Source organism: Spinacia oleracea, chromosome 4 (genome assembly GCF_020520425.1).
Source record: "Spinacia oleracea cultivar Varoflay chromosome 4, BTI_SOV_V1, whole genome shotgun sequence".
In the NCBI taxonomy this organism is placed as follows: domain Eukaryota; kingdom Viridiplantae; phylum Streptophyta; class Magnoliopsida; order Caryophyllales; family Amaranthaceae; genus Spinacia; species Spinacia oleracea.
The window spans coordinates 80108180-80130217 of NC_079490.1; the positions used below are offsets into that span (position 1 = coordinate 80108180).

At 33.6% G+C, this 22038-nt stretch overlaps 1 protein-coding gene across 1 annotated transcript in view; it reads left to right on the top strand.

Annotated features, from left to right (window-relative positions):
• The window catches only part of LOC110798359 (protein GLUTELIN PRECURSOR ACCUMULATION 3), a 37259-nt gene extending 16138 nt beyond the window's left edge, over positions 1-21121 (top strand). Inside the window, exons 10-16 of the mRNA XM_022003543.2 lie at positions 383-467; positions 5100-5252; positions 6311-6411; positions 12048-12227; positions 12392-12504; positions 14426-14525; positions 20759-21121. Coding sequence (XP_021859235.1) covers positions 383-467; positions 5100-5252; positions 6311-6411; positions 12048-12227; positions 12392-12504; positions 14426-14525; positions 20759-20818 — 792 coding nt within the window. The 3' untranslated portion in view covers positions 20819-21121. The remainder of the gene's footprint in view (positions 1-382; positions 468-5099; positions 5253-6310; positions 6412-12047; positions 12228-12391; positions 12505-14425; positions 14526-20758) is intronic.
• Positions 21122-22038: the final 917 nt, after the last annotated feature.

Consider the following 22038-nt stretch of genomic DNA (forward strand, 5'->3'; position numbering starts at 1 on the left):
TTGCAGTAGCAGTTGTTGCTTCCACAGTGCCTTGCTGTTTCTTTTGTCTCCTTGCATATGTACGGATAGCAGGTGGGTTTGGTGAGTGTGTTGCAGCTTTTTCTTAGTTATGCACTCTCCTTAGCATTGTTAAAAATTCTTATCTTAGAATAGCCAATAACCCAACACATTTCTAATCTTGCTGAATTGTTGCATGGGAGACTTTGTTAGATATGTTGATATTTTCATGAAATTTTAGCATTTTTATGTCTTTTGATGATGTGTCCCTTGAAATAGTTTCTTTATTTACATATTTACATAAAATGGTTTCATGTGTTTACTTTTCGTTTGCTTAGACATCGAAGCTGATTGGGATAATTTGTGTGTTTATGTGATGCATCAGCTATTACTATTTGGAGGGCACGGGACAGGTGGCTGGCTTAGTCGTTATGATATTTACTACAATGACTGCATCATCCTAGATAGAGGTGAGTGTGTTGTATACTAGTTAGTGTACCGTCACAATAATCGACAATTATTTATGTTGTCCAAATAACAATCCTCATCAATTGGTTGTTTATTCACTTGGTGCATTTAGGATAAAAAAGAATTTATTTTTTATATCAAACAACACTGGAATTATTTTTCTAGTTATTATGCTTTATCATTATGTCCATATAACATTTGGTTGCCACTTGATGTTTTAATGTTAAAATTCTTGATGAGTATTTAAAATGTCTACAGGATGCGTGTGTATCCATAAATATTATAAACAGTTTTTCTAAAGCCATGATGACAATGACAGATTGAATATGCAGTGATTTTGATTTAATGTTGAAGCTTTTTGTTATGTCCATTTCCGATGGAGCCAAAGATTCATTTGTTCTTTTGGCTGTGGGATGAAATGGACTAAATCAAAATGGCTCTTAATACCTCTTCGCTTCCTTTTCCATGAAGTAGAAGGTGGTTGTCCCGTTGTTGTCCAGTTATCACTTTTGGGTCAATTGAAAACAACCTCTCTGCAATTGCAGGGGTAAGGTTGCGTACGTCCGACCCTCCTTACCCCGCTTCTTGCGGGAGCCTCTTTGAGGCAAAGGGGTAATGATAATGATAATGATGAATTGAAGCTTTATGTTACTGCGGTTCTACCTTTTAGAAGATTTTTACATCAAGAAGATTCATCTATGATCAAAAGGAATATATGGGTAGTGATGGAAGACTAGGCGATGCATGGATGAGTAGCGTTTCAAAACTCTCTAGATTTTTCTCATGCGTTTTTTAGCCTCACTTGGGTATTTTTCACATTTTAGGCTTTCCGAGTTTGTTTAATTTTAGTTAAGTTAATGTTTCTGTTTAGTGTGCGTTTAAGGTTGGGGTTTGTTTCCAAAGTCTGGTAGGATTCGTTTTGGTTTTCCTTGTTCTCCAAGGACCTAGGCAGTTTAGGTTTTTGTTACTTTTCTTGTTTTAGGACTTCTATCTCATCTAGGATTCCTAAACTTTGTGAGTTTTTCAATAACTTTTGTGTGAGATCGCCTTACAAAAAGACCACCTTGATGGCAGCCTCGCTGGCGAGCGCAACGTAGCATTTTTTTTTTTTTTTTGGCATGTTTCGACTAGTCAAGAGCCTAATCTAAGTATTCTCTCTTTCTCTTAGGACGGAAATTGTGGTGGTGGGTCGGTGGTTGTGTTGGAGAAGGTGGTTGTGGTGCCAAAATGTAGTGGCCAACAGTGGCAGGGATGAGTTGGAGCTTGAAATACGGTGGTGTGAGACACAAAATTTGATGGGTGGTGGATGTCGGTCGACGGGGTGGCTTCCGATACGTGGCTAGTGGTTGGGCGGTACTAGGGTGGGCGCTGATGTACATAATAGGGGTTAGAGGATAATAGGTTAATACTCAAGTCCGAGTGGAAGGTGGGACTTGACATTCAGGGTTTATAGGGAATTCAAGATGGAAAGCGGGAAAAGGGATTCCGTAGTTTTAAAAGGCGGGCCTAGGTGCGCTTAAAGCGAGGGGCGAGTGGAGGCGTAGTGGAAAACACTTCAACCTTCAAAGGCGAGGCGACCTAAACGGAGGGCATGCTTTTTGCGCTTTTTATTGGGGCTTGAGGCGGCTGAAGCGCACGCTGAGTTGTTTTCTAACAGACAAAAGAGTGTGTGATGTTGTAAAGGAAAAAAGGTGGATGTGACTAGACAAACACACCTTTTCTCATTGCTAAAAGAAAATAACAATATCATATTTTAAAAAATTTCCTTCCTTTGTTAGTAAATAGGTGCTAGGTTCAGTCTCCTTGTCCCATATTCCTCTTTCGTTTCTGGTGTACTTGGTCTATGATTTCTCTTCTTAATACTCGACCGCCAGGTTCGTTCGAGAGCACGGTTCGGCTTGGTTTGCTAATGCATTTATTTTTTGTCTTATACAATCGTACTGTACTACAGACACCAATCTCACTTTCTTTTTTCCATTTACTTTTTTCTTATTACATGCAACAAATCATCCATTACACAGTTACATTCACGTGCCCCAATTTCTTTATTATTCTTCTCTTATCATGCGGTAACCAAGAACAACAGATGTTTTTATTATATTTTCTTTATAGTCAGCTGTTTTATTTAATTTCTGCATTAGTGTTGATATAGTAATATTAAGCATATTAGTAAAATTATTAATTTATTAATTTATTTTTATAGCTACAATACTTTTGCTACTAAGAATAAAATTTCTGAGTCGATACGCACAAGTGTGCGTCACCTATGAAAGGCGTGCGCTTTCGCCTTGCCCTTTGCTCCTACCTAGGCTCGATAGACCCTTTGCGCTTCGCTTCCCCCTGCGCTTTTAAACTCTATGTGGATTTTAAAAAATTAGTCAACCAAACATCCTCAAGGGAGTTGGAAATGTGAGTTGCCTTTCCGTTTCGTTATCCTTTCCAACCAAACAACTCCTTAGGTTTTTGTTATTTTTTTTGTTTTGTTTAAGACTTCTAACTCATCTAGGACTCCTAAACTTGCATGGTTTCTAGCGTACTAAACGCTTATTTGTCTTCAATAAAATTCAGATTGCATTTGAGAATTATTGAGCTTTGCTTATTGGTTTTCTTTACCACAAAACACGTTGTGATAAGTGTTCATCTCTCTTTTCGTATGAGAAAGAGACCACTCAACTTGGGATACTTGAGATCTATACTTCGATTTATCCATCCTCCATCAAAACACACATCCGCCCTCCACCTAGTTCTTTTTTTTAAGCCTTGAAACAATTTAAAGTGTTGATCTTTCACCCAAAAATTGTGTTTCAGATCACATAAATTAAGAAAGTTCTCTTTTCGTGATTCAATTCGCATCATTAGAATTTCTAATAACAGCAAATTTTGAAAAACAACTTTTAAATCTCAATGAACATTAGACAAAGGCAATCCAAGAAAAGGTCCGGCAGCACAATCAAAGAGATGCTAAACACATTCAAAGAAATGCTAAAAAAGCAGTCCTATATCCAATAAAGAGACTAACTTTGAGACTAATTTCAAAAATCCTATAAATTTTCGTTCAGCCACTTCCGACCGGCTAGCAAAGGAGCTTGATGCTAGAGCATCTTAAGCAGTCCTGTATCCAATAAAGAGACTAACTTTGAGAACAATTTCAAAAATCCTATAAATTCGTTCAGCCACTTCCGACAGGCTAGCAAAGGAGGTTGATGCTAGAGCATCTTATGCTTGTGTCAAGTGTGTCAAGTAAACTCGCTGAAAGGACCTAGAAGTGCTTTAAACAGTAAATAGTTGTTAAATAGACTCATTCCACTTTACAACTTCAACAAGATTCTCCAACTGATGAATAGCAAGCTTGCAAGGGAAGAATATATGGCTATTCGTTTACCCATTAGCATGATTGCTGACACATTAGGTTACAACTTACATAGGATTTTTGGGTTCATGGAACTGAGAACTGATCACGGCCCTTGGAACCCCGAACCTCGGAAGATAGACTTCTTGAATAGTGAAATGACCACCTTAGAATCATTACTAGGTGAAGCAAGGACTTCCACGGTTCCACCCGCTTGGAGACGTAATCTAGTGCAACTAGAATGTGCATGTTACCTTTATATGTCAGAAAAGGTCACATGTAGTCAATACCCCAAACATCGAAAATCTCGACCTCAAGTATGCCGGTTTGGGGCATCACATGCCTCCTCGAAATATTGCCGGTCCTCTGGCAAGCATCACAAGCCACAATGAAAACTTGTGCATCTTATACATCTTAGGCTAAACGAAACCCGACTGTGAGACCTTAGCATTTTTCTTTCTCAATACAAATGCTGCATTGTTGTAGATTAATATCTTCTAATCTAGTGCCGTTTTCTTTTCATACAATTATATAAATATTATGAATGCTAATATGGCAGACTGGTATTTGGGCTATATTGGACTAAATTACAAGTTTTACTAAAGTAGTCGCCTATGTTTTTTCTAGGTAGCCATTGCTTATTTACTTTTCCGATCAAAGGTCTAACACAAACAGCCTCTTCACATTTGCTGGATAAGGATGGTAACACCTCACAACCACCATCTTCCCCCCAACCCACTAAAGAGTACCCTGCTTCTGTCCAGACCTTGAAGAGTGCCTTATATTGTTTTTTTTAATGCTAACATCAAGTGAGAATGACAAGGAAGGATAGTACTTTGGCCTTAATGAAACACAGAAGGTTTCAGTTTGTTAATTTATTGATCTATTTCCGTTTCAGATGTTCTATTGAGCTATCTTCATCAGTTACCTATGGCATGACTTCTAATTTGATTTATAGTTTCCCAGATATTTCCCTGCCTTAGAATTCTGTTTAATGGTTTTTAAGAAAAATATGTTGTATTTGTATTGTATTTTCAATGTGGAAGTCTAGCTGAGGTTCTAGAGGTCACTAGTTTCTTTCATCTATTATTTATAATTAAATGTTTCCCTTGTCTTTATTTGGTACAGCTATCAGCATATATTTACGTATTCATCTGTTGGCTTAGAATACTTTTAGATGTATTTTAAGTTATACTAGTTTAATCTTTTATATATGACAATATGCCAATTGATTTGTATGTTTCCCCAGCTGTCAATTTGTTTTTATTTATGTTTGCATGGTTAGTGTCTGTGCAGTGGAAACGGTTACCTACACGCAATGAGTCCCCACCAGCACGAGCATATCATTCCTTGACATTAATTGGGTCTCGCTATTTGTTATTTGGAGGCTTTGACGGGAAATCTACTTTTGGTGACTTTTGGTGGTTGGTTCCCGAAGGTATCTCACAAGTTTACGTCCTCGTCTAAAAAGTTAAAATGGTTTCTAGTGTCTCTCAAATTTTATAGCAACGTCAAGTGTATTTTTCCGTGCCAATGATTGTTTTAACATTCAATTAAAATTTTCAGTTTAAAAATCAGTGCTGTTTCCTTTTTCGTTTTGTTATCTTGGTTCAAATGTGTGGTTTCTTCTTGGGAACAGTGAATGTGATTGTTTGTTCTTCCAGATGATTAAAACTTTAACTTTGGAAGAGGGTCCAGTCTAAGATGTGGGCGTGTGGCAGATGTGAAAAAGAATTATTGTGCTTCTACACTCTGGAGAAATTATATCCAGTTACTTTATTATTTTATTCTTCAATCTAGATAATTAGAACACATGTTCCGTTTTGGAGCCAGACTTACTTTGGAACTGAGGGGAGTTGCTGCTACCTATGGAACATAGTGTCAAAATTTCCCCTATCTACCTTGTGTTGTATCATTATATTTTTGTTGTGGATGCTAATAAACCATATGTTGTGGGAAACTCATGCATGTCAATGGTTAAGGGTGAGAGTTCCTGTAATGGCCTAGTTGAAGCCCAGAAACTCCCTTGTAAGTGTGGATGAAAGTTGTGCTCTTGTTTTGTCACTTCATGACATATGAGTTAAAGCAAGTAACCCTCTTTGTGGATTGCCTAGCTATACAATGTGCTTCATTTCCTTGTATGCTTTCGTCAATGTAATCAACTTGGAGATTTATGTGTCGTAAATTCATAATGTTTGTAATCATGAGTTAGCTATCCATTTGGTCATTTTGGTGTTCAAACACTCTGATTCTACTGCTGTGCGTCAATTCACTAGCTAATGACCTAGAGGCACTGGTAATGCCGTATTACGTCTGGTGCTCTTACTGTGTGAAGAGGCAAGGTTTCGCTTAACATTCCTGGTCTTTATAAGTCAGACTATCACACACAGTTAGCAGTGACCTGATTGATCCAAATTGATTAGATTTAGGTTCTGACTAGGATTTTAAGTCCAAAATTTGATCTTTAAATGGCTTGTCATCTTTTCTGCTTCCTAGAGGATCCCATATCAAAGAGATCAACCCCGTCCTTGCCCAAACAGCTTCATGAGGACAGAGAAGTAGCGGCGTCTGATTCAACATTGCAGTCTGTCCTTGAGGTATATTTTTCATATCTTCTTGGTATATATTGATTGTTAAAGCTAACCATTTATGGATTTATTTAAATTTTAATTATTAGGGATTATAGTTTCCCTTCTGCCTGTACTATTGGCCTCTTTTTCCAAAATTATTTTTAATGTACGTAGTCTTACTAGTTAAGCCTACATTAGGCCCAAAGTTCGTACTTGGTTTTGTTGTTTAAAATACACAAGGCGTTTAATTTTCATGTTGACGTGTAGGAACACATTTTCTGCTTAAAAGGTGCATAGGATTTGTGGTTATATGAAAAGCTGAAAGAAATATGGACCTTGAAAGTTGTTATCTTTACCGTTAGGAAGTTTTTTTAACTTGAATTACTTTTAGGATCTGTAAGTTCTTCACACCGAAGAAATAGTAAAGAGGAAAAAGTTCCTTTGTAGTATGCTATCTGTTTCTCGGTCATTCATACTTTCATGCATTTGATAATTACATGTAGAGGTGGTTATTGGACAAGGTTGCCCAATGGAAAAAGGGTTGGGCCATATACTGAGGGGTAACATTAATTAAATTCTTCGTGGTTCTTCTTCAATCTTCATGGTTCAAACTCTTCAAAACAACATAAATTTATCATCCGCCGCACTTACACGCACAAATTGTTATCCTTTAAACATATACGGAGTTTATATTTTTTAAATCCTAAAGTTCTATTTTTTCCCCCCAATTTATCAAATTTAACTCAGATCTACAAAAATAAGTTGATGGCGTAAATTTTTTACATCTTAAAATTGTTTGAGTCTTTGTATCATTAGTATTTCATACAAATAACACATTCATATTTGAGGCGTTGTGGCCAATATGGAGAACTTTCACATCAGATCATTGACCTATTTTTTCTTCAATGAGTAGTATCCTCTTAGCATGTTAACCGCAGGTTTTACTTTTTTTCCTGAACCTTGACCCGCCTGAAACCATGTTAGTGACCCGCCCCGCCTCACCCAATAACTAGACCTATTTACATGTATTACACGACACCTTGAATATCTGATAACGTGAGATGAAACATAATATGATCTCACCTAAGGTCAAGGAGAGTTCTACATTGTGTCATGGAAAGATAACTCTGGAGGAGGGTGTTTGTTTCTGTGGATTGGCTATTTGGCTGTTTGAGGGTTTAGTAAGGGTGAGGAAAGAAGTTGTAATGGCGCAATGCTGTTATGGCGATCATGTGATGTGCGTGTGGCTGGAGCGGAATTCAAGGGTATTTTTAGAAGTGTCTTTGTCTTCTCAATAATTGTGGGACTAAGTCACTTATGTAGCTTCATTATGTGGCTAATGCAGTTGGGGCTTTTGAGAATTACTCAACTGGAGAGGTTCAAAGAAATTGGGATTTTATGTAAATTTGGTTTCTGTTTAGAGGAGAACTTGTCTTCTTTGTTTTGTACTCCATATTGCAGCACATTGATATACATTTTTCATATAAAAGAAAAGATGGTAGCTTTTGATCTAGTAAACTTTCCTCAGGAGATAAGACACAAGATGACTGATGTTCTTATCAAGTTAGCTAGTGAATGACTGGTTATGATCAGAGAAGGGTAGAAGACAATATGATGTAAACGGTTTCAATATTCAATGACTCTTACCTTCTCATAATGAGTTTGGCACATATGATGTCAATTTGAGTCATAAGCTTCCTATTGGTATATACGAACATTAATTAGAACTAGGTTAGGTCTCGTGGAACGCATAGATATTACTAAATACTTTCTTTATTTTTTTGCACAATAACTTATTAAAATGAAATTTTAAGTTTTTTCATGGGTTATTGGGAAAATAAGAGAAATTTACTTTTTATTTGAAGTGATTGTTAGGAGTTTAGGATTTAGGAAAAAAATATAAGTAGGGAAAAAAAGGAAAACACTTATCACATCATTATTAGGTACTCGTTGCCTTTAGAATTGAATGATATATGCAACCCTACCCGCCAGCCAAATTTTATGAAAAGCAAGAATGACATACGAAATATGTCACCGGTCCGATATTGTTTAGAATACCCTATGTTCTAGGTCAGATATTTGATCGAATTTTGGGTTTTTAGGTAATTTTCTTAAACCCACTTTTAACACTTGCTTTACATAAAATGTAATAAAATGAAAGGAAATAAATAAATTCTTGTTTAGGTATTGACGTATAGTAAAACATAATTTATTTATTTTTACTATTCTAGTCATTTTTTATAAAGTTATTAAGTAGGCTAAACGTACTATGAAATTTTTAAATAAAAAATGTGAAAATCATAATATGCTTAATCTTGCTATTAGTAACATATTATGTAAATTAGAAAATCAGTAATAACACAAAAATTATTCTCGGCATATATTTTCAAAACAGTGTTAGTATATGTTTTAGACTCTTGCCATAATACATGGAATCAATTTTTTTTGGTCATAGATAGTGTATTACTCTGTATATAGAAGGAAAGAAAAACAAATCGTGAAATAAAGAGATTTTAAAAGTTTCTTTAGTTGCAATATTTTAAAAAAATAAAAATAAAAATAAAATGAGGACGCACTCGAAGATGACACATGTCATTCCTGGCGTGTCTTTTAATATGAACTACGAAATATATAGTTATAGTATATAGATTGATTTAGTATATAATTGTGGTTATAGTTATAGATATAGTTATACAGAGTGGTACTATATATGGTTATAGTACAAAATACATAGATTGATTTTATTCTTTCCTATATAGGATGCAATGTATAGTTGTTGATTATTCTTTAAGATATGCGTCATTTTTATTGTTCAAATGTAATAAATCTTTAACAATATGATTATTACGTTAACAATGTGTTAGATTCAATTTTTTTTTTTTTTGATGCTAATGAGGATAATAAAGCCAAAGAGAATATTAAGGCTAATTATTTGATTTTTCTATTATTGAAAATATCTGATGGAAATATGTAATATTTAGTAAATTTATTTGATTCTTCCATTATTAAGGCTTATTATTGTTAAGTTTTGAGCATGTATAATCTATGTAATCTTTTTACTATTGTAGCTAATTTTTATTTTATTTTTTATTCTTTCTATATTTTTAATTAATTTTTTTTTTGGGAAATGACACGTGTCATTCGGCCTGGCGTGTCTTTTAGTATATAGTAATAGATAAATGGTATCTATTGCGACATTAAACATGCAGTGTTTTGATGAGATAGTTACATTAATGTTGAAGTTATAAGCCTTTGTCTGTGTTAAAATGTTTATAACACTGCATATATTGAGCAATTTTCTTTAATATATCTTCATAGAAAACTAATCTCATTTTGTATTGGTTCTAAAAAATTAATTGAGTACGGTACACGTAGGATTGAATAGAAGGGGTGCAAATTTTTGGCACAGTATACAACTACTGATGCCGTTAGCAAGTTTACCCCCACAAAATTGCCAATGCTATTAAAGTTCCTTGGGGCGTTTTTCTATGTAGAAAATATAATGTATTGATCTCTGAATTAAAGCAAAGCAATAGTGGTGGCTGGTAATTTCTTTAAATACTTGAGAATAAAGTTAATTGCTGCTTGGAGCAGCCAGCAATGGATTATTGATTTGGATAAGATTTTAAAAAACCTCAACTGTCAGGCTCACAGCAACTGGAAAAATATGCTCTATAAATAAATAAAAAGAAAGAGAGACAAGGGATTTATGATTTGAGAGGTAGTTGTGGGGTTGGGTTGTGGTTTGACGCGGAGTGCCGCTAGAGGAAGGCTGTGGTGAAACGAGGTTGTAGAATGTCTTTGAAGATAAGATATACCGGTTTTAGTATTCTTCTTTTGGGCTTCACGGTTCAAGCACAAGGTGTTATTGTATTTGGTTGTATATATTTTCTTGGTCAAAAATGAAAATGTTTATGCTACAAAAGGGGAAACCGCTAACAACAGTAGCGATTCTAAGTTTAGAACTGTGAATGTCATTAGCATTTTCTGTGGATAGTGCTCAAGGAATTATTAACATTGATGGGAAATGTTCCTTTTAGCAATATGTAGAGAAAATGTTCGTAAATATTCCTTGTTTTCTCAGGATAACAGTTTCATCTTACGACGGCTTGGTACGATAATGTATGTCCGTCTTGTAGTAAATTGCAGAACCAAAAGTTTATCTTGTTGAGGTTTTAGTAGTGAGAAAAAAATTCTGTGTCATTTGAATATTTTCGTGATCTCTCTGAAATTGATTTTGTGGAATAATATATTTTGAAATTATATTGTGCACCATTAACAAAAAATCTGTAGTATCAGCATTGTTTTGACTTTCAATTGCCATTTATCTGGATATTTTTGTAGCAGAGATATCCTGTGAACAAATTGATGGTGATAAATGGTCCCTGGGAAGTTCACTGGCATATGCTCCAAGTTAGGGGCCAACGATTCTACATGACTTATTTTCTTCTCTTTCTTATGTTCTTTTTCTTCTCTTTCTTCTCTTTCTTTACTTCTTTTTTCTATTTTCCTTTGCAACTTCTCCTCCCCCACCCCCCCAGTTAACATTTGTGTTTCTTCTTTAAACCGGCCTTGTTTTCTTGTTCCCTATTTTTCGTGTCTCATTACCCTCACCTTCACTTTCTCAATTTTCTTTGTTTACTGTCTTACTGCACGTTTTGCAGACGGTTTCTTATACGGTTCATGTTGGCCACCCCAAATCATTTTGGGATTAAGGCTTTGTTGTTAATGTTGTGTTCTCCAGGTAAGGGGCCTATGATGCAGAAATGTTTAGTTATAATTCTAAAGAATGTCTCATAGTATTTTTGGGGTTTCCTTGCCAAAGTTAGAATTTAAGTGCAGCTCTTTTCAAATGAGTAAAGCTACATATTGAAAAATTACAGAGAAAAGGGTAGCTTATAGTTAATTGTTTGTACTCTAAACTAGGATTCTGTTTCCTTTCATATTGTTCCTCTTTAGTTCCATTACAATATTATTTCTTATCTTGGCTTCTTCCTTATTTTTCTCAGTTTTTGCTTTGTTTTGTATTGTTTTTATCTTACGTTTTTTTCCCTTTTCTGTATTTCTTTTTTACTGTTGAGTTACTAGAGTTTTGTCTTTTGACACATTGTTTTTTTTCGTTATTTTCTTTTTGATTGAATTTTGGGCTTTAGCTTAACTTTCTTTCTAATGATCTATCATTAAGACATGAGTAATTTAATTTTACGTGGCTTGATAATCTTAGAGCATGTGCTACATAATACGGTTGTCGCTGATTGTAACTTTGGACCCTTGCATTCTTCCTTAAAACACACGCTAAATCATATTTTCTTTGTATAGTTTCGTAGTTTCACCTTTTGGATATCATATAAAACAGTCGATTTGTAAAATACTCGGTTGATGATCCTAAAAATGACAAAATCATGTATCACATAAAAGCATAATTATATTAATTTTAGTTCCTTAGGTTGGTTGTCTACTTGCTGGAGTGGGAAAAAACCTAGCATTTGGTTTTTCTTACGGTACTTCTCAGTATATCGCCCTCTAATTAATTGAACATTTTGACGAATAGGAGGAAAATCCAGATACCGACATCTATCTATATTGTGATACTTCTTGATTGTGTTGATGTCTATTATTCCCTCCTTCAAACTTAGCAGGCTCCTCTGCTTTTGTTTGTGCAGGAAAACCAACATCAAGAGTCTGCAATCTCGGCACTTCAAAAAAGATTCAAATCTTTTCCCTCGTTTTCTAGATCTGAACATCAGATTTTGGATGAAGCAAATGACAAGGAGCTACATGAGTTGGCTTTAAATTTCATGGAAGGAAGATTATCTAGTCATGATGAAGTGTCTCTCATTCTGGTAAACTTGATATATTTAGTTGTCAACCAAAAGAAAACAAAATGTGAAAAGAGTCGTACATTGTTGCTTACTTTTTATCTGAAGTTAACTTGATTTTCCCCTCAAAAAAAAAATGAACTTGATTTCTGTTGTATCTTACCTTTTCTCATTTTCGTTAAGAATAGGCAGTTCAGATGCTTCGTGATTATTGGAGTAACGTTGAGGCCAACTTCATTGAGTTAAGGCAGCTTGGGCCCTTGCTTCGTGACTATCAACGCTTGATTAAGCATCATCATCTGTAAGACCAATATATTGCTTGTTTTTTGCTGGCTTGTGATCTAGTTTCCTCAAGTTTGTTTCTTGATCTTCTACTTGTGCAAATATTTAGTAAAGTACGTAGTATATATCAACTAGGTAGTATTTCCGTTCCTGTTTGTGTTGGGCACCTGAACTTTTTGATACAAGGTGTAAAGAAATATAGATAGTCTAGGGAAAGAAGGATACACAGAAGAAATGAACTTTCGAGGGTTTGATTGAAGATGTAGAGTGGGGAGGCAACATTTCCTCCGTCTCATTTACTTTATCTACTTTGACATTATTTCCATATAAAACAATTGCATCAAATTTCAAAATGCTGATTTCCTAAGTAAGCTGTGCATTCTTTTTTGTGATTTTGTAGCTATTTATTGAAATGTGACATTTTTGTTGATGCAACTTTTAAAATTGGTGACACAATCTTATTTTTAGAAACTGAACATATTGGTGAAATTTGGTCAGACATATTTAATATATTTACTACTCCCTCTGCTTTATTTTATTACTCTCATGTAGAATCTGTCACAGTTTCTAATGCAACATTTAAATGTAAATATCTTCAAATACGTGTGATAAAAATAATAAGTTAAAATTATATATCGAGACAAATAAAACAAGATCCTACATGAATATGTTTTGAAGGATATATATTAATCGACGAAATAATAAATTCCATCTAATTATAATCTTCAAAGAAATGGAACTAATAAAAAAACTCGAGCGATTACTTTTTGGGCATGTTTTACTGCTTTGTTACTATCTTCAAAGTCATTAGAATAATTTGACTTTCAGCTGATTATCATTCTATCAATCAAGGGTACAATAGTGATTTTGGTGATGGTTCTTATGATGGTGATTCTAGAAACAAATGATGATTAATTGAGAGCTCATTCAGTTACTTTTTTAGCTTATACAAATTGATTTACACTTAAAAGAGATGTAAAAGAAAATTTTAATGTGTCTTGATATTGCAGATGGGGGAAATGAAATTTATGCCTCAATCCTCCTTGTGTATATGCGTAACTATGTCCAGTCTACCTAATGCTTCTTTTTGCAACCATTTGACTTTTACGCTTTCTAACTCACAACTTAGACCATAAATATCTTTCATTATTCATAAGCAAAAATTATAAATAGTTGATATTGTAAAAGTATACATTGAGTTCGAGAGGATTTAAAAGATCCTTTATAAAAATTCTTTAGCTTACCTATAGATCACCAAAGATAATCAAAAGGGAGTATGTGAACAATGCAAAAGTTCACTTGGTTGCAACTAATAAAAAAACGGAGGAAGTATATTTCTTTATTACCGAGAAAAAAAGTTGTTATATAAGGTAATGAATTAATAAAATTTAAAAGGTAGCTAAGTTGCACAAAGTGCTTTATTAAGGAAGTTGATAAATATTTTATCCATTAGTTTGGGTTACAACAAATAAAAAGCTAGATACAACAATTAAAGTGACTTATTTTCCCTCACTATCACCACCATGCATCTCCTCCCTCTGGTCACCCCCTCACCACCTTTCTTCTCCTTAATTTATGAAAGCAACAACTTATTATTCTTTTACCATAAAGATAGGGAGAGGGCAGGTGGCAGAGAGGAGGACAGACCACTACTTTTTTTTTTTATGGTGAATATATACTCCGTATTTCATTTACTAGAAGATTGATTGGTGGTAAGGGTGTAAGAGGTGTGGTTTTGGTCGGATTGGGAGGAGGGTTGGTGGCGGAGGAGAGAGAAAGAGGATTGCTGAGGAGGATAAATAGGAGTGGGGTTGGTGCCTCAGTGGTGGATAAAGAGGGGGGTTGGAAGGGTAGGCTAGTGTTTGATTTTCTTTTCTTTTCTTGACGCTTTTCATGCCAGTTTTTAAACCTTATCTTTATGTATTTTTCTGTGCCTTCAGGGACAGAATTATTTCTGAATACAATTCAGCATCTCCAGGATTTGTCTCTTTTGGATGTTCTGCTGCATATCGGTTCTATCATATCAATGATGCTTCTCAGGTATGAGGATCAGAGTCTCTATCTATTCTTTATTTCAGAATGTGGTCATGCTTCCATTTTGTTACAAAATCGTACTAAATTTAATTCCTATGTGATCGGCCATCAATTTCTTTTTGGGAAGTTTAACATGCTCATCTTGTATTTCGGGGTTTTCTATTTGGTGGAATTTTTTATTTTTTTTTTACTTTCAAAACTGGCACTCTATTCGTTAAACAACTTTAGTCACCTTATTTCTCAAAAACATTGATAAAAAAATACATATGTAATTAAAAAATAAAGCAAAAAACTTCCTTTTCTCTCCGACATTTCGTTTGTCAAGAACTACAACCAAACACTACCATTCTGCCATGCCATTTATGCCACACCCCAATGGAATATGTTTTGAAAAAATAATAAACATAAAAATAGAAAACGAGAGAAGTTTGCAAAGGCAAATAGAAAAATAAAATAAAATAAAAGTAATGTTGAGTGGTCGGTGTACACACTTCGCCCTCGCTAACGCCATATTTTCCTTAATCCCCAATAAACTCATATCACTCTCAATCACCTTTGCTTTGGTCTTCCTCTACGCCTCATAATTGCATCAGTTTGCCACTCTTCAACCCTTCTAACTGGTGCATCATTTGGCCTCTGTTTTAACTATTGGTACTCAATCTAAATAGAATTTTGTCTTTTCCCATGTAAGAATGTCTCCAAAACTTATTTCGTAGATACTTGAACGTTTTCTGTTACCTAGTAAGGGGCCTTTGTTTCGAGAGTAGGGAAAACAGATGGAGTGAAGAAAGTGAAGGAAAGATATCAAAACCCTTTAATTGCCTATTTTTCAATGGATAAAGGGTTCTCAATGCCTTTCCAAATGTTATATGTACGAACTTAGTAGAAGACTCGGTGGTATTCACATTTGAATGAAAGTGAGTTTCATGTCGTTTATGGAGTTTGTGGGAGGTGATAATGGTTCCTTTGTATTGTGGTTGTCTATGATGTTATGGTGGATCTTAAAACTTGGGATATGTTGCACAAAAATGGTATGCATATGGATTAGAAATGCACCAGAAAAAAGCTACCAGCTCCAAGATACATGACATTGGTACATCAAACATAAATCAATAAGTAAATTAATACGGAGTATATCTCTACCCTTTAAAAATTGGGAGCGAAGTTACTGTTCATTTATGAACAGTAACTTCCCATAAATTCTCTACCCTTTAAAAATTGGGAGCTAAGTTACTGTTCATAAGGAACAGTAACTTCCCATAAATTAATTAATTTTTTTTTTTTTTAACTAATTATCCTAATTTCTCTTTAACTAATTTGTCAACTACTTTTATCAAGGGCAATAGTCTTATTGAGACTTAATCTAAACACTTCACTGCACATTTCTTTGGTACTCACTCAACTCATACTCCTTAATCTAATAAACTCGCTCTTAAGTACAAAGTTATTTAGAGCTGGGTACATGTACCAAGTGTCTTTTTTGTACTAACTTTATCGATTTTGTTTATTTACAATTTAGTACAACCGATCAATAAGATAAAAACCGATTTTGAGTACACCTAATTATAAACATAGTCGGGAATAAGGTAAAAGTTCTCATATACGTTTGCATTTCCTTTTTTATTCAAATGAAATGTAGAACATGTACTGTTTATAGTATCGAGTTTCGAGTATCCAGCTTTAATTTTCAACTCTTTTTGTTGAAAAGGATTCTTATATACGTTTGCATTTCCTTTTTTATTCAAGTGAAATGTAGAACATGTACTGTGTATAGTATCGAGTTTCGTGTATTCAATTTTTCAACTCTTTTTGTTGAAAAAGAAAAATTCATTGAAATTAGGATACAATTCTGTCATTTATTATATTCTAATTTTTCTAAGGTAATAAAACGTGAACATATACTACATAAGGGGCGTTTAATTTTCGGATACAGGATCTGATCCGATCGATATGAATTTTTTGGATCGGATTCCCAAAAATCCAAAATCGATCCGTATTCAAAAAAAAAAACTTCCTCCGTTCTTTTTTAAATGACACAATTATTTAGGCACGTTTGTCAATGCACGATTTCAAACATTAATATCTCTAATTGTGGATCGGAAAAAATTATAAAAAGTTGATATTAAAATAATATTTACTAATACGAATCTAATAAGACCTCACACGACTACGTTTTTTCTTATGTATAAACCACAAAAGGAAGTCAAAGGTGTTTGTGTGAATAGTGTCTAAAACCTCATTGTGTCATGTAAATAAGAACAGAGGAACTAAGAAACTAGGGTGCTAAAACACCATCGGAGCCAGATTTAAATATCCAGCCACACTGCGCGCAACGCTCGCGATCATCCACTAGTGTTTTATAAAAGTATATAAATATACTCATCCTACCCTCCTTTCCCACATTATTTCCTTTTCCACTCTCTCTTACTTGATCTACCTTTTTTTTACACCCACCAATATTTTTACTTCACTTCCTTTACTTTATCCACCTTTTTTCTTTCTCCCAATCACTAGAGCCGTCTTAGTGCCAATTATATAACTAGGCCTTACAAATAAAAATACAAAAGGTCTTGCGCGCACAAGGTGTACAATAAATTTATTGTACACCAAGATAACTTTTACCACTTTTTTCGTAACTTTAACCTGGTTTTGATTAACTTTTATATTAGTAAAAAAAAAGTTGATAGAAATGATTAAATGATTAATTTTATACATTATTAGTGATTTTGAATAAATAAGTTTTACTAAAATGAAAAAATTAATCACTTAAAAATAGATAACTTTTACATATATAAGCTTAACTTTTAAGCATTTTAAGTTAACTTTTACTTCGGTGTACAATATTTATTGTACACCCATTATAAATAAGAATTTGTGATAACAATACGCAAAATGTATATACAAAATTACAGTTACTATTACTTTTAAAAAATTTATAATAATGTAGTATGTAAAAATAATATAAATATCTTTACATACTACACACATCATGAAACACTGAATTTTTACTGCCCGTAATAAATTTATATTGCTTATTACATCTCATAAAGAATAGCGGATCAATAAATTAGGGATGAGGACATAACTAATAGGCTATATGACCAAATACACTCATAAAAAATAGTATTCCATTTCCATACTATAATAACACACATTTTGGATAATCTCGTGGGTGATCAAATTTTCAAGTTTAACCGCTTTATTTCTAATCTAATTTACCGAAATAAGGTTAGACATGTATAGATTTACCGAAAATGATAAAGGTCGCAACATGCGACCTTTAAGCCGTGTCACAATAATGACGTGACATGCTTATGTGTCATGATTTAAATTGGAAATTAAAATATTTAACTTATATTTTTTATTATACATGTTATAAAAAAAGGTAGGAAAATCTTAATATTCTAATTTTTTTCCTTTTTTATATCGGCTACCTTATTTACATATTTTCGTAGTAGAAATGTTGAATTAATAGTAAAGATATTATGATGACGCGTAGCCTACGTGGCGCTTATATGTACCAATTAAACTGCGACACGTAATATTGCGACAACTAAATGTTGTCGCAACTTGCAACCTTTATCATCGTCCTAGATTTACTACGTCTGTATCATAATAATATTCACATATTTGCACAATTTATACTATGGCGTGTTCGGCGGTAGCTTTTGAGGTAGCGGGTAGCGTTTTGACCGAGTCAAGACGCTACTTGTAAAATTTGTAAGTGTTTGGCGAGATAGCGATTTAGGTAGCGGTTAGCGGTAGAGGTAGCGGTTGAGTAGCTTTTATCAAACGTTAAAATTAGTAGCGTTTAAGGTAGCGGGTAGCGTTTGACAAATTTATAATAAAGTTTTAAATAATATTTCACCTTTTATTTTATTTTATAATATCAACCGCTACTTTTACCGAACACTCATATCAGTTACCCGCTACCTTTGACAGTAACCGTTACCCGCTACTATTGACCGCTACCCGCTACTCCAACCGTTACCCGCTACTGAACCGCTACCCGCTACCGCTACTTTTGCCGAACAGGGCCATATTTATGGAAAGGCGTCTATAAGAAAGTATACATGACATGTGGCGCTCTGCTTATTGGTCGTTCGTTCTACGTAATTTTCATATATAAAAAAAATGGTCAAACATGGTTTGCGTAAGGTTTGAACCCCTGACTTTGAGTTTAAACAATAAAACCTTTACCACTAAGTTATAGCATGTTTCATGTTAGTATTGCAAAAAAAAAAAGTAAATGTGAATGTTATTAATGTAGTAACCAGGGGCATCGCTCGGGCCTAAAAACTTGTTATTAAGATGAAAGTGGTAGATTGTGTAAAAAGGTGGGTTAATATAACAAAATATGGATAAAGTTAAAGTGTGTGTTTAAAAAAGTGGGTGGGTGTAAGAAAAAATGAATAAAGTAAGAGAAAGAGTATGAAAATTTGTAAATTTTATGGGATAAAATGGTTAATATAGTAAATTTTCATGTCTAAGAATAGTACTTCTTCCGTATTTTTGTAGGAGTCGTATGTTTACCGGCACAAGTATTAAGGAAGTATAGTTGAATACGGAGTATGATATAATAATGATGCAAGGGGTAGTTGACAATAAAGAAATATAAAAAAATAAGTGGGGTGTAAAAGTTACCCAAAATGGAGTTATTTATGATTTAAGTGAGCTAATTGGAAAGTAAAAAATAATAAACAATTGAGGAGTTGGTGTAAAAGTTACCAAAAATGGAATTGTTAATCTTAAAAAAATACGTCCGGAAGTAGTAATTGCCACTCCTGAAAAATACGGAGGGAGCGTAAAACATAATGTAAAGAACATTGTGAAACTGACTAAAACGGAAAGTGTAAATATCATTTTGAAACGGATGTAGTATTACTTTTAGTAAAAAAATATAAACAAAAAATGATATGTATAGAGTATAAGATTTATAACTTTTGAGAAGATTTATAACTTTTGAGATATAAGTCATATGGAGTTGAATTTATGTAGATTAAAATGAGTGAAGGGATAAAAATATCAAAAGACAACGTAAAATGCTTCTACTGGGAATATAACCCCGTATCTAAAGTCAATAAAAGGAGTCTTAGTCATGCGTTTACTATCAAATGTTGCACATTTTATTTTTAAGCTTAATATTTCCACTGGCAGACTTTTAAAGGGCGGCTTTGTGCTATTGGTCTGTTTTTGCACACTCCTGTCAATCACCTTTTTCTAAACCCTCCTAGAAACAAGATACAAGTGATTCCTTTCTCAAGGAATACAACAACCAACAATGGTAACCCTTTATGTTGAAAAATGCTATATGTACACCTAGTGTACAAGATTTTCTTGTACACAACAAAAGGTCTTGCGCGCACAAGGTGTACAATAAATTTATCGTACACCAAAGTAACTTTTACCTATTTTTTTGTAACTTTTACTATATTTTGGTTAACTTTTATATTATGGAAAAAATTGATAAATTAACTTTTTAAAAGATTAAATGATTAATTTTTATACATTATTAATGATTTTGAAGAAATTTTATTATTAAAATAAAAAAGTTTAAAAATATAAAGTAGATAACTTTTACATATATAAGGGTAACTTTTATGTATTTTGAGTCAACTTTTACTTCGGTGTACAATATTTATTGTACGTTGTAAATAAGAATTTGTGTTCCCAGATTTATGCCAAACATGCACTTGCAAGAATGCCAATTTTTGTCATATTAGTTAATTCTATAACAATTATTGGTAAGAGTTAATTTTTGTAAAATCTTAAAACAAGGCCTTTCTCCAAATACTTGTTCCGCCTTGAGTTATTTTCCTTGATAGGAAGTTTTTTAGTTATATAGTCGTTTATAAATTCTTATAAGTTGCTGAATTTGTCCTCGTAAAAATCATGAGTCCTATATACTCCCTTTGTAAGTTCGACTCACGTGGCTTTTGCATGGTCTCTAATGTGCATCTTTTATCATTAATATTTACGTATACGTGAAAATTAAAAAAAAAAAAAAAAAAAGAAAAGAAAAAAGGTAGAATTGTAAAATTTTACATTGAACAAATCTAACAAGATCCTACACACTATGTTTACAATTCGCAAACACGGTTAAAGCTATTTATTTTTACTACACGAAGAGTAAGTGAGTCGAACTTTCAGAGGGAGTATATTACTATATTATATGTTGTTAATTCAGAAATACTTAAGGCTTGAACATATAAATATGTTTTTGCTTCATTTTTATCCAGTTACGTATGGAGGATATTCCAAAATTGCTGGGAGAATATAAAGAGCTTTTGGGTGATTGATGCTGGGCTGATATTTAAATTGAAATCAATGAATGAATTTAGAATAGGGTTTGTTATCTTGTGTCATTACCTTTGAAAATCCATCAAAGCTAGTAGTTCTCCTAGAGATCAGGAGATGAGAATCGATCTCCAACATCAGTATTCAGTTTGGGTGGTGGAAAGATCAATTCTCCCACATGTGTTTTTAACTTTACTCTTTTTATGCAATGAATCCCTCGATTTCACTCAGTGAGCTTGGTAAAAGGATTGTATTGTAATTTACTCTTCTTATATCATAATATATGTGCTTTGGTGACTTGGGCAGGGGAAATGTTATACTACTATATGTTTTGTTAATTCTTGATGTTGAATTGTTGATGAGATGCCTACATTTGACCCTCGTTTCGATTTGTAAAGTTCAATGATGAAATCATAACCCATTTGCCAATATTGAACGACCCTCGACTGACTGAAGAGATCATCCTGAGCAAAATCTGCTTAGAAATAGTAACTACTAAAAATAGAAAACTACCTAACACAAATTGGAACACGTATATAGTCAGAATCGCACTAAGATATGTCTCTAATATGTAGTTAATCTGTTTGAAAGATTCATTTTCGTTTAGAAAGGTTGACTTTTTAATGACTTTAATAGTCTGTACACACCACAATCTTCTAGTGTGGGCCTCCTAGCTTATTATCTAATAATACGTCCTTATAGAGTCAAAGTTGTTTTATAAATTATGATTTGGATCCTGCACATTATATGATCGTGTAGGCCTTAGAGTGAGCTTTTTATGGATTTCATAAGCCCAAATCAGATTTAAATAAAGAAGTTATAAAGTTTTTATGGACTTTGCCAAAACGGTTACACTCTTTGTAACATAACTCAAAACCTACAAAGCCCACTGATGGAAAAAATATATTATGTTGTTTTCCAACAAGATGTCATTTGCTAGAATCCGAGTTGGTATTAAAAAGTTATAAGCTGTCTGAACGCACTGGCATGCGCAGGAATTTTCAAGCGCAGCCAACGCTAGGCTAGAAATAAAGTAGTGCAGCTTAGACGCGCTAAAATTTCTAGCGCAAATAGTTGACTTTTCCGCGTTTGTTTTCAATTGAAATTCTACTAATTTTTGCGTTAGAATTTTCTATCGCAGCCAAGAGAATTTCAGTTGTATTAGAATTTTATCTTCCATTTACCAGTTTACACTATAAAGACATCCTTCTGGACCTCCGAA